Here is a 13,886-nt window from a genome sequence, read left to right on the forward strand (position 1 = left end):
AGATCCTTTTAAAACTATTGAAATATAAAGTTGAAGTCAAAGCACCGTTGGTAAATGAGTTTGAGTAACTTTTTAACTGATCTGCCGGGCCGTTTCGAAATTGTGTGGATAGTATTTTAAAACCTCTAATTAATTAAGTTTCTTTTTGATGTATGGCTTGTTGTTTTCTCACAAAGAGCTAGAAATCATCATTTATTTATACTGACCCTCAGCCGTCTTTACGCGGACAAAAGAGTAAAATGCGTATGACTGATTAGGCATAGTTTCAAAGCGACTTTTTATTTCATTTTATCGAGGAGTAAGATGAAGTAAACTTGCGCTTAATTAATTGACGTAATATTCATCGTACTTGAAACTCGAGCCTAAATTCGCTCCAATAATTTTTTTTTCTAATTTTCAATTTATCAAATCAATTGAGCAAATCTAAACTTTGTTTTTTTCGAAATAATCTAGTGTTATTTACGTTGAATTACGTTGACGCACGAGAAATAGGTAATATCTTTGTGTAGAAGACGCGGACGCAATAAGAGACACAATGTACGTACTCAATAGAAACTTATCGTATTCTTAGTTTGCGCGTCATTCTATTGTGTAACTTGGAGATTTTTTTGGTGCTGTGGCTATTGAATTATTATGATTGTGTCCTCAACACGAAGATAGAACCGAGAAACGAAATATACCATGATTATCAAATACTACAGTAGCTGCATAGAAAAAACGTAGGCGTATACAACTATTTCAAAAGACGATGTTATCGCAAAAGGCGAGGTCATTCCGACATGAAAATGGTTCCGTTGAATAAAAAGAACATTGAATTAGTCTCGACACTCAAGGTCCATGTTCTTGACGAGAATAAGTAGCAGAAACAGAAGTCATTCCAGCTATTTTTGGATTTCATGGAATGGCCTATATCATATCTTTTTTCTCTTAACACCTATCGCCTTTGGCGATGACAACGTATTTTGAAATAGTCGTATATTCATGTTTTATTTCTGCTGTCTTTCTAATAATTGAATATGCATACATTTATATCTTATGATCAAAACAACATTTCGAAAAGTAGATCAAATCTCATAATGCATACATGCGCAGGTGATTAAAAGAATACATACGTGAAAAAATACTCGATTCTGATTGGCTTAGAGCAGTGTTGTTAAAAGTTAATATAATGCAGTGCAAAACAGTGCAATTCAGTACGTGCAAAAAAGTGTAATTCAGTGCAGAAAAGTTTAATACAGTGCAAATAAAAAACGGAATTCTCGCTTTTGATTGGATCATAAACAATAGAAAATAATTTTAGCCAATGAGATGACAGATTTTTATGCCGAAAAATTTGAGGAAAATTTGAAGGAAATCGAGGAAGAAAAATGGCGGCCATTTCATCTTAGGTGAAAGTAAGCAAAGATTTTACGGAATTTACTATAAAACAACTAAAAAACAGTTCGAAAAAGAAAAGGCAAGTAAAAGTGCATCGTTATTGCTGAATATATGGAAGAAATAGTGAGAAGAAAACAAAGCATGACAAGAATTGAGGAAAATGAGTCAGCCGATCTAAAGAAAATACTCGAGCGATTCTTTGCCGAAGTAAAGCAAAAACTAAAACAGAAACGAAAAAGACTATGAGCAAGACCATTAAATACGACGTGGTAAGTGCTTACACAATATTTTGGTCTACAAGATCCCAAGCTGAGCCGCAAAGTTTTCTGAACACTTTCAACAACTGTCAGGTATAATTTTTTTCAATATAAGTCTTACAACTCCAGTTAGCTGCAAAGTCAGCCAATCCAAATGTCTTCATTCACAGTGATTCAGATTTACTTAACAGTAAAAAAACTTTTTACAATAAACATATAGCCAATTTTTGGTTTAAAATAGGGAAAAAAAACTCTTTGAATTACATGTATTTGAAACCAAAATCGCTTTGAATATAGTTGGTTGTGAACGAACGAATTTCATAAAATATTTAGCTTAGTATGCGTTTAATGTTTTACATGTTTTCGTCTCTTTTTTTTTTTTGTAATTATTTTTTCATGTATGCTATTAATAAGTAATAGCACGATTTCTTGTTCAACTTGGGATAATTTGCACTCTTGTGTTTTTCAAAGACCTAGAGAAGTGTTAGCAGACTCACCGCGCGTAGCGTACTCCTTCTGGGCACTTCTCGAGTGTTCTGCCAATCCCAAGTGCTTTATAACTCCACACAGCACAACAAGCAAGTTTTTATTTCTTTTATAAAATAAAAATCACAATAATCGTTATTTTCGATAGAAATGCATGACGCAACTGAAAGTGCGCGAACGTGCTGTGTGGTCTCATAAATCACGCACTCCCAACCAATCAGAATGCGAGATTTATAACAGTCATTTTATAATTTATAGATATTTTATAATATAAATTTTCTTGTGTTTTCGGCCACAGGAAACCCAAACAATAGAAGTTTTTAGATTCCCCTCCTCGTGACGCCTGGCTTAGCTCAAGGAGCGCATGCGCACATGCTCTCAATGGATCTGATGGGTCGGACTAAAAATCGGTCTATTCATTGGGTACATATATGTATATATTTTACGTCATAGCCGCCATGTTAATTAATGTTAATAACAAAGCATTCCTCATTAGCTTCTCTTGTTAGATCAATCAACATGGCGGCTATTTCATTGTTATTTCTATCTTAAGGGATTTTGAGTCCTGTGGTTGCAACCAAAGAATAACTTTTGAATGACAGGAAATGTGACACGAGGTCTGAAATGGGAAGATTTAAGGAAACTCAAAAGAATTTAAATTATACTTTGATTAAATGTATTTGAATAAGTCAAACCGGAAGAAGAAACCCCATGGAAAAAAGACGGAACAAAATTAGAAAATGACGCATGAGGTTGCCATGCCAACATCAGTATAACAGTTCTAATGAGAGAACTAGTCCGGAGACAGATACGATGCGCTGTCATCTGTGTTTCTCTGGATATTCAAAAGTAGTTGCTCGAGACTACCAGACGTCTTTCTTCAGGGTATTTATGCATTCGGTGAAGTCACTTTGTCATATATAATTGTGAGCTTTTAATATAGGCACTTAGATCAGCTCCAAGGTTGTTTCAGGGCTTTCCCTCCACTCATTTAAACGAGTGTGCATAACGAGAGTGCGCATGTGCGCATTTAAAAATTGTTGCGACAGGCTACTTTCCTAAACACTGTGTACTTTACTGATCAACTTGCTTTTCACCCACAGACTTGTATCTACATTAGCAATACAATTTTCAACGCAAGCTTCTTCTCAACAAGGTGAGCGTAGCGTTAGGTAACTTAATATCTCAATTCACATTTTGTATATTCAATAAGCAGCTTGCTTTTTTAAGTGCAAATGAACCCTTCGACAATACTTTCAGTTACAGATTCTACATAAAGTAGATAGTTGAATGGTAAAATATTTCTTGATTTGAGTGATGCGCCTCTAAGTTATGAAGGTTTATACTTCCAATATGTTAATGATGATGACGTCAGGTAAGGTATTTGAGTGTTTTTGTTGTAACTAGTAATACTAAATGCTGGCCATTTTGAAAATAAAAATTTTAAATAATAGCTTTCATGTAAACCATGAGTAAAATAATGGTACTTTTGAAATACTGTATCTATGAACCAGTTCGATTTTGTATATTTAATTAAGCCTTAATAGACGTCACACTCATTAGCATATTGGAAGTATAAACCTTCATAACTTAGAAACGCATCACTCAAATCAAGAAATATTTTACCATTCAACTATTTACTTCATGTAGAATCAGTACTAAAAGTATTGTCGAAGGGTTCATTTGCACTTTAGCCCCACAGACCGTACCGCGCACAAAGGGCTCATAAATTGTATTTAGCACCTACAGTCAGAGGTTAAAATAAAAAGGGTTATAAACAGACAGCGCGGTGTTTTTGTGGCACAGGATCTACGAGAACGTAACGAGTTAAAAGCCATAATGTCGCGACTGCCCTCGTTTCCGGCGGCGTCAGGAAATTATTGTTTCAGAGGCTTATAAATACCAACCGTCGTCACAAAAATCGAGAAATACCAAAGAAAAGGATAAACAAGAAGAAAATGCGCTAGAAAAAAGTAGCTCAGTCACGCAATGTTTTGTTAGCATCAGATGAGGAAGAAGAGAGGTGGGGAGATCAAGAGAGGAGGAAGAAGAGTGGTGGGGAGATCGAGAGAGGAGGAAGAAGAGAGGTGGGGAGATTGAGAGAGGAGGAAGAAGAGAGAAGAGGAAAGGAGAGCAAAGAAGACTGAGTTGAAGAAACGCTCCGCGCATTCAAATGTTCACAACAGTTATAGCGCATTTAATCCTTCCTTTATAGCAGTTTCAATAAGTATGACAAAGCGATTGAGCCTACACACTCAAGAAGCAAGGAAAACCATGTAAACACTTGAAATATAGCGCTGAAAGTGCGATTACATGACCTAGTCGACAATTATTTTCGCGCTTCAGATTTGCATAGTGTTGAGCCGCATTCCCTGAAAAAACACATGGTTACAAAAGGCTATCATATCAATAACAGACTCATTCGGGCGCCATTTCGATTATTTGTTTTCGAGGCTGACTGATACATCATCTACCAATGAAGACTTCTACTCTCTTACTTGACCAAGATATCAGCGATGGATAATAGCGCCCAAAGATATTTTGATATATCATTAACAGTATAAACAGCCCACGCAGATGATTTGAGAGTATGTTATGCTTGTATTAATGCTTTTTCTATGAGGGATGATCTTTGAGTATCATTGAATATGACTCAGGTACTGTTTTGGAAATTCAATTCGAAAATTTGAATAATATTTACTGAAATAACTCTGGCATTTCTCCAACATCTCAGGCTGAGCTCGCGTGGACTTCGAGTCTTTTCTCAGCCTGCTGTGCAAATTTACTAAATAAAAAAATAAGAATAAAAATAAATATTTCGGAGAAGATATCACATACAGGGGATGCCGGTTCTCGAAACTCTATACTTGTAGTACATCTATACTTCGTTGGGAGTTCCATTAGTGACTTAGACGCTTCTTTCTTTATAGGTCTTGTAGACGTTTCATCGCAGGGTTCCTCGGGGACGAAGGCGTTGGGTGAGTCGAGGAATAGACAACGCAAACAGATAATAAATAATATAATAGATACCCTTATTCAGAATTTGAATATATTAGTAATGTACCACTGAGGTCACTTTTATACCCGTCAAAAAGGAATGGTATTGCTTTACCCGCGTACAGTGGTTGATGGTTGAGGGAGGAGATTGAGAAAAGGAGATCAGTGATTGATATAAAAATTGTATTACTAGTACTGAGTTATAAATTTGTTTGTCGTCAAATGCGTGCACCAGGAAAGCAGACTTTACATGTGAAAAACTGCAATTGACTTAAAAAGGCTTCTTCCCTGTGAACCAATCAACGAATGCGAATCACGCTGCATGTAAACGTGGCGAGAAAGCTGCACATTTGCTTTTTTTCACAGTTTGAAAACAACATTAAAAATCGTTCATTCTTAATCTTGCTCGTTAATGTATTTTGCAAATTCCGGTAAAATTAAATTCCAGATGTTTACGAATTTATTAACTCTCATTCATAGATTATTCATTCAAACAGTCACATTAATAAATTTAGTATTTACAAATTGCTTTGGCACAAATTGCGATAAAAACAGTCGAGAAAAAACTCTAGAATAGAAAAACAAAGACCAAGAGAGCAACTTAGTCAATTATTTTCTCATATTTCTTACTTTTGAACAGGACGTGGAAATTACAGTACTTCATAATTATAGCTTACAAAAAACACTGGGTGGAAATGTATCTTTTGCACTTAGTCAGTGCGACTGCTTAGGGCTATTTCTGCAAACCATTTAAAACATTTAGGTATGCAAATTCAGAAAGCTAGCGAGACCTCGATTAATATATACAACCACTTCAACTTTGTTTTTAACTTCAATGTTTTCTGTTTGATTTTAACAGTTTAGGTCTACTCAACTACTCGGTCACATCCCTTCCAACGAGGTAATTCTTAATTTTTAGTGTTTTGTGTGTAGGTTTTTCGTATCTATGGTGTTTTCCCACGCTTGAATTTCAAACCAGCAGTATTCACGAATGGTCTGAAGCAATAACTACGCTATTGAGGATTGATCTTCAAAGTTTTACTTCTAGTTTCGCATAGCTAGTTATAGTTTTCTTCGATTCTACACGACATTTGTTTTTTGTAAAACTCACGAAATCTTGGTTGTGAATCGTTCACTGACAGTACGCGTCATCACCTCTCGTACATTAACATATTTTCGTCGCTGCGAAGACTAATCGGCTTCCTAAGGGTTTGAGCAACAATATTCTACCCATTTAGAAGAAGAGAAAATCTGTCTAATAGGATGTTTTCGTAACTGATAAAGCAAACGTAAAAACAACAACAAGGCATTGATTCTTTAGCTATGAAGATTTTCTTTTTGGTTTATGGAAAATTCTAGTTATTAGCAAAAAAGAAACCTAAATTGGTTAACTTTTCCTTATCTTTGTCTTATTTTCTATTTTATTCAAAAATTCAATATTTCTTACTTTTTTGAACGACGAAGGGATTGGGTTGGGAGGGGCTTGGGGAAGACCTTTGACGTGATTGGATAAGCTCTGATATAGCAGACTATTTGATTGGTTATCGAATAGAGAAAGATATATATAGTATTTCTCATCGTCTGATAGTACAGACTTGATCCCATTACAACAGTAAGGCGCATTCTACGACTTTGGAACAAACAACTCCATATAAGGTATCAGATCACATCCATACGTCATACTAAGCAAACTAAAGGCCCAATAGTCTTCAATGAGGGACGGTAGTCCATGCTCGCCTCTCGCCTCTGGGGTCTCAGGTTCAATTCCTGGACTCGGCATCACATGTGAGTAGAGTTTGTCAGGTCTTTTCCTTGATTCGAAGGTTTTTTTTCTAGGTTCTCCGGTTTTGCTCGATCCCTTTGTAAAAACAAACACGCTAAATTTCATTATAAAATAACGGTTATTAATCTCGCGTTTTGCTACTATTGGTTGGGAGCGCGTGCTTAATGAGAGCACTCAGCACTCTAAAATAACGTAATTTGTATCTCATAAAAGAAATAAAAAACTTGCTTGCTGTGCTGTGCGGAGTTTTAAGGCCGGTTTAGACGGTACGATTTTCGCCTACAACTATCGTATACAACACGCTCGCGTCTGTCGTAGGCGAGTTGTAGGCTTGACTTACACGTTACGACTCGAGTTGTAGGGTGGCGCGAGCGTGTCTTTTACGATAGTTGTAGGCGAACATCGTACCGTCTAAACCGGCCTTTAAAGCACTCGTGGAAGATTGGCAAAACACCCGAGAAGTATCGAGAAGTACTCCGCTACTCGTTATGCTCCCCGCGTGGGTTCGATCAGCAAGCTAGCCATGCCCTGACTTAGATCAACCCAGAGGTTGTTTCAGGGTTCGATCTGCGTGTTAGCTGTGCCCCGACTCAGATCAGCCCAGAGGTTGTTTAAGGATTTGATAAAATCGAAGGTTTTTCAAACCACCTCCCTCATAATCTCTGGCGCACTTTTGACCTAATCCTTGTAGAGATATGACATTTTCGCCGTGCTGACGGGGTGTTTCCAGTAATCTCAAGCGAACAGACAGACATCTATAACCCGCTAACAATTATTCACCTTTATAAGTGATTCTTATTTCTGGGAAATGCAGTAAAAAAAGCAATGAAAATTATTGATAATAGCAAAGGAAAAATAAAACGTTTCGGGCGTCATGAAAAAAAAAAAAAGAATTAAGTGACAGCTAAAGACCTGAAAATTGTTTCAGTAAAATCACTGACGGATATATGTCTGACATTAGTTCCTTTGGAGTATCGCTTGAAGCAAAAAGTAATAAAAGTGCTGACGAAAGCGAACTCAATCGTCGAACGTTAATAATTCGGTGTTTATTTGCTTGAACTTTGATTCATGTGCCGCGAAAAAACAGAGAAGATCCCAACGCAGGAAACCCATCGAATTCAGAATTCGAAGAGAGATTTTGAGGATAAAGTAAGCATTTTCTAGAAGAACTTTAGTGAAAGAAATCACCGCATGTTCTACAGAGGAGAAGATCAGATCGATATTTTTCCGTATACAAATGAAAATATAAATAAATTCCCATTATCTTTAAGAACAAAGCAAGAACCCTCCTGGCATCCGGGAATGACATGATTTGAATGATTTCGGATTATCTCACTTAATGTTAAATGTAGGGCATATGGACTAAAGTGATTCTGTTAAATTGCAACAGAAGAAAAACAAGACTCGAGGTAGAATGAGTGGGATGAATGGGAATCGGAGACGTATTGTGTTCACACGCTGAGAACCTAAAGGATCCCTGGATGTCACTGAAAGAGCTCCCAAGAGTGTAACCGGTTAAAATACAAGTGATGGTTAGAAAACAGAAAGGAAAAACAATTTCCAAATTAACAATGTCCAAATGAAAAATAACTGAAAGCTTGAATTGAAATTTTCTGATGTTATTACGTGATATAAATGGTTGAAAAAAAACCTTTGTTACTTGGAAACACCTTTTTAATTACCCCGAAATGAAAGCGAAAACACGAAGGAAAAAACTAGCCCTGGTCAAGTATCTAGAAATAAATTCTGAAATGAGCCACTCTGAGAATCAGCTGCAATTATTTCCATAAGCTGATATTCAGTTTAAAAAAGTGTCTAATCTTGTGTTTTTGTTAGGATGAGTGATCATGAGTGAGCGGCGTGGTCCCTGCTCGTCTCCGCATGTGAAAATAGAGTGTTTTCCCAGCCAATCGAAGACGCGCATGACGTCAAACATTTAGTATGTGGACAATACGACTAACAAAAAGGCTCAACGAGTTTTCACTTCGACGGCTCCTGCTTTAGCTTTGGAAGAAGCTAACATTTGATAACATCAAGGTCCCCTTTTCCCTGACGTTATTTAACTGAAATATCACCAAACATACTTTAAAGAAGCCCATCAGGTGTTTCATGCGCGCGCATAAATTAACGATTTGTTTTGCCGCCAATTTGGTCATTAAGAAATTCACTATATTAATGATCATGAGATAATGACCGCCGCTTTTTTATTGGGGGTTGTTAGTAAAGCACGAAAATTAACAACTTTTAATGTTATCGTTAGAATATTCGTTTTGTTTTTCCAAGCAGCAATACCGTCCAAATGCTGTGATTGGCTGTAGGAAGTGATGAGATGCGTCACTCCCAGCATTCAAAATATTCCCACTGATAGAGTTTCCTGCTTATTGTTTCAGGGCTTAGTGTATTTTGATGAGTTGGTACTCGATTGCCCTATCATAAGAATAGCCTGAAGAGGTTGGCGAGAACTTACATGTTGGTTGTCATTCGCTAGCTCAACCGCAAGTACACTGCCTACTAGGGGGATTGATAAGTCAGACTCCGTATCGATAGTAATTACAACCAGTGACAATCTCCTACGATACGCTGCTCTAGACTACAAACGAACCCCAGAAGGTTAATGGAATAGATTCCGTGTACTGAGAACAGAACAGAACAACAAACCCGAAAAATCATAATCAAGCTAAAAAAAAAAGAGAAAGTTCATGAGATGAACTATCTATCTCTTGAGTTAACGGAGACCATATAAATAGATGGATCAATTCAACATCTCAAACATGCTTATGGATTTACAATACAACTCTACCAACGGTTCACATTTAAGAAATAATTTCACTTCGAATTTTTCCGAGTCTTTAGGGGTTTTGATAACCAAGTACTTTTTTCTGGGTTTGTTGACATTATTTGGCGTCGTTGGTAATATCCTTGTGGTCGTCGTCACGACCAAACGAAAGGCCTTTAAATCCTCGTTGGACTTGTTTATCAAAAATCTAGCCGTCGCAGACCTTGGTTTTCTTCTTTTGGTATCTCCACCCGGGGTCTTGAGAACCGTTATGCCATATCGCTGGCCTCTGGGAGAATTCATCTGTTTGTATATTTATCCATCAGTTGACATTTTCCACGGCGCTTCTGTATGGATTATCGCAGCTATTGCAGTAGAACGCTATCGAAACATAGTCGGGATGGCGCGAATTCGAAGAGAGAGCCAGACCAAGAGATCTGCCAAGATTCTGATGGTTGGAGTGTGGGTTTTCTCTTTCTTGCTTTTTTGCATTCCAGTGTATGTTGCCATAGTCTTCCTCCAACCAGATGGTCGGTCTACGATCTGTACAATGAGATGGTCAAGGGGCCAACAAGACAACCTTGTAGGAACCAATATTTATATAGTGTTCATGGTTCTTTTTACATATGTTATCCCTCTAAGCGTCGTTACCTGGACTTACGTTGCAATCTCGAGGCAACTACGTCGAAGTAACACTTTCTTAAGAGGAATTAAAGGGATCATTTCTAGGAAAACTACCAAAAATATCACCCAGGTCGAAAATTGTTCACAAAACTTCAGGAATGACTCAAACCGGACGGCGAATGGTACTAGTTTCCAGAACCATTCTCTCATATCTCCATCAGACAGCCACCGACTGGCACAGAATAAAAGAGCTAAAAACATTCTAACTCCAGTTGCCGTTTTGTTTGCTGTGTCTATGTTACCTATAAGTTTACTGAGGATCATTCTCATTTTCTGGAAAGCCATCATCGACGAAAACTACTACAACATATTTTTTTTTCTCACTGTCGTCTTCACGGCTGCGAACTCGTCTTTGAATCCATTGGTTTATTCTATCGTAAGCAGAGAATTTCGAAACGCGCTCAAGTCCCTTTTCCATAAAAATAAAAGAGATTTGTCGAGGTGCTCTGCGAGCGCGTTCGGACAAGAATCGACAGAGCATAAGCGGATAGATCTTTCCGAAGTACCTGTAAGAAAAGACAGCGAAGAAACTAAAGTGACAAACAACTCCTGTCCTTGTATTGCTAGTGACACAAAGCTTTAATCAATAGGCTTCTATAAATATATATTAAATATTATATAGGATAAAAGTTACGCTTATTTAGCGTTTCTTTTTGTTTACATAACGTGCGCTCAGCTTTTCAAAGAGGACTGATCATGATCTATATACACGCAGCAAATTGCTGGTTATCCAAATATCTCCATCATTTTAACTTATTTATCAATATTTCAAAGTAATTAACTATACAATTTGAAGCTTTTGCAGTGATTTGAGACATTATTTTTCTTCGTATGATTCTCATGCACATCAGCTATATTACAATATTGCCACAAGTCGCTTTTTTATGATTGCACTCTTGTACACATATCCTCTCAGGGTAATATGTGTACTTCAGAAGTGCGACTTTATAGGAAATTCAATTTTGATTTTAAATTAAAAAAGTCTTTATTGTAACACTTTTTGTCACGATTATTTATTTATTTTGGACGTTTATTATATCCACGAGAATTTACTGCGAGTCTGTGAGTTACAAAACACATTTAGAAACTGTCAAACTGCACGCAAAGCTCACAGCTCCGGCAAATCTCCCTCTGACATCTGAATGACATTCAACTTACATTTAAGAGACATAAATTTGAGAAATACTTATTTAACGTTTGGAATGGACGGAATTCATAAGATCAAAACAAGCAGTTATAAAAGGAAAATATGAAGTGCTATGGTTATAACGGGAAATTAGCATAAGAAATAAGAGTTTCAACAATAGCAAAAAGCCTATTTGTTTGATGGCTGACAGCTTGCAATCTAGCGTTCATTTATATATTAAGAATCCCTTTGACCTACGAAGCTTAAGAATATTAATTTTATTGAAGTCTTATCCTCATCAATTTTAGTTACTTTTTCCTTTTCTTTATTTGTTTTTCTTTTGTTTGCAGCATTTTCTTTCTCATCTAATTGTGAGAAAAGCTCTAATAAAGTAATGAAGACAAATGCTAAAAATAATGGCGGATAAAAAAATACGAATTTTGGAGGTATTTGATCTAGAAGTACTTCAGTCATATTTCCGGAGTTTTTCAGGGTTCAGTGGAATTGCTTTTTGTGGTCAGACTCTGAGAGATTAATTAACATCGTCTGATAGTACGATTCTTAGCTTTTTCACCCCAAAACACGCAAAAGCGAAAAATTAAAAATCAATTATCACTTTGAGAAAAACAGTTCAGTTGTATTCTTTAAGGAGAACAGCAAAAAGATCTTCGACAATTAAAAAAATTAAGTTAAAATATTCATGTTTATTGCCTGTTTTTGAAGAAAAAGCTCATTTTTTGCTCACTTGAAGTAAAAATACAAAAGCACATTAAATGGGAAGCATTTCACTGAGGATTTTCACTCATTATCAGGCATATTTATTTTTTGTCGAAGAAGAAAAGAAATATATGTATGATGATAAAATTCAAATATTCCTCGAGGTGTTCGTGTCTCTTAATGTGCCACTTTGTCAGTAGAAATTAGAATAGAATAAAGCATTTGTCTTATGGCCGAAAACACCTATATTGACTCACATCGTAAGTAAATAATGAATAAATGTTCCATGCTGCCATACAAGTCATAAATAAAAATGCCAAAAAAAATGGCGGTGTTTGACAGTTGCTTTCTTGTGTTTATTAGTTTATCATTGACTAAACTAACATGTTTGTTGTCTTCGTTATTCAGCATGAGTAGCGCGTTGGTCTTCATTCTCCCGCTGAGAAACCAGATGAAAAATCATTTAAAATCCTTGTCTATTACCTCATCAAAGCATTTCACATGGGATCTTGTGTTTTTGAATGCGTATTTATCTTTTGGCCAAAAGACCATTGCAGCTTATTTTTCTTCGTGGAGCGATTTTACATCATTAACCGTTTACGCGTTGACAAAAGAGAAAAAAAAAAAAAAAAGAAAAGAAAAAAAAAGAAAAAAGAAAAAAGAAAAAAAGAGAAAAAAGCAAGTCGGTTTTAAAACAAAGACTGGGAAAATTATGACTTATGATCAAATTTATCAATTAATAATCAATAACTAATAAAAATACGAAAATTTTCGTTAAACGTTACTTTTACATTGTAAAAATTCAATACACTTACATTTGAATTTTATTTTATTTTAAAAAGTCTTTACTTTTCGTAGACACGAAAATTATATTTCATTTCATACCGCACAGTTCTAAAAGTCGAATATAATCATCAAATCAACTAAGAAACCGAAAAGTCCCAACAGACAACCAATCTAAAACAGACTATAGGTTTTCTGTGATTTTAATATCTTCTCGTACGATCACATTTTTTCATGAAAATCGTTGCCTCAGATTTTGACTTTCAGTGATAAGAGATCAATTGTATCCAAGTGAGTGATAACGTCCATAAAAGTACAAAAAAATATACAATTACTTCATAATCATTTTAAGACAAAACTGCGAGAAAGATAACTGAATAACGTCAGCATCTGATGCGGATATTTTCGTAGGAGACGTAATTTGTGAACGCATTTATTTCAACGTACCGAGATCGCGAGCTCTCTACGTGGCTTGAGTTAATGCAAAGTATATAGACCGGATCTTGAAGCAGAAGACACAGATTAATCAAGAGATCGGAACTAAAAATAAGAGAGCACCTATAAAAGACTCCTTATCAGATCCTAGCTTATGGAAAATAAAATAAAAATGGTTTTATAAGTTTCTAAAGCCTCCTCGCAATTTATTCTTCAAAGACGAAAGATACTCTGTTAACTATTATTATAAATTATCTGAGCCTTTAGTATCCGAGGTTTTTGTTTGTTTGTTTGTTTGTGAGTTGTTCGTGTTATTGCTCCTAACGATTCTTTCTATACCGGAGCGCAGTTTTCATTTGCTTTGATCGTATGAAGATCTAAAATACGAATACGAGATTGACTGTTTGTTAATGATGTATTTAGCACAAGTCACACCGACAAAAAACTTATCTACATTCGTTTTCA

The 13,886-nt window shown here is 36.0% G+C and overlaps 1 protein-coding gene and 1 long non-coding RNA gene across 2 annotated transcripts; both read left to right on the plus strand.

Moving 5' to 3' along the window:
- The first annotated feature begins 2,429 nt into the window (after window positions 1-2,429).
- On the plus strand, window positions 2,430-9,409 carry LOC116286830 (uncharacterized). The gene is made up of 5 exons (XR_016120002.1): window positions 2,430-2,543; window positions 3,224-3,276; window positions 5,051-5,098; window positions 5,977-6,018; window positions 9,291-9,409. It is a non-coding gene; the product is annotated as an uncharacterized LOC116286830 (long non-coding RNA).
- Window positions 9,410-9,647: 238 nt separating this feature from the next.
- On the plus strand, window positions 9,648-12,544 carry LOC148913535 (galanin receptor type 1-like). Its single transcript, XM_089031463.1, has one exon. It carries the CDS (start codon window positions 9,648-9,650, stop codon window positions 10,941-10,943), a length of 1,296 nt encoding a protein of 431 aa, XP_088887589.1. The 3' UTR covers window positions 10,944-12,544.
- Window positions 12,545-13,886: the final 1,342 nt, after the last annotated feature.

This window comes from Actinia tenebrosa, unplaced genomic scaffold, assembly GCF_029948245.1.
Source record: "Actinia tenebrosa isolate PJP-AT-01 unplaced genomic scaffold, QUT_ActTen_1.0 PGA_scaffold0__85_contigs__length_37466705, whole genome shotgun sequence".
In the NCBI taxonomy this organism is placed as follows: domain Eukaryota; kingdom Metazoa; phylum Cnidaria; class Anthozoa; order Actiniaria; family Actiniidae; genus Actinia; species Actinia tenebrosa.

What these genes read in the sequence shown, in the direction of transcription:
- LOC148913535 (XM_089031463.1), top strand. Translation starts at nt 9,648, where the DNA reads ATGGATCAATTCAACATCTCAAACATGCTTATGGATTTACAATACAAC.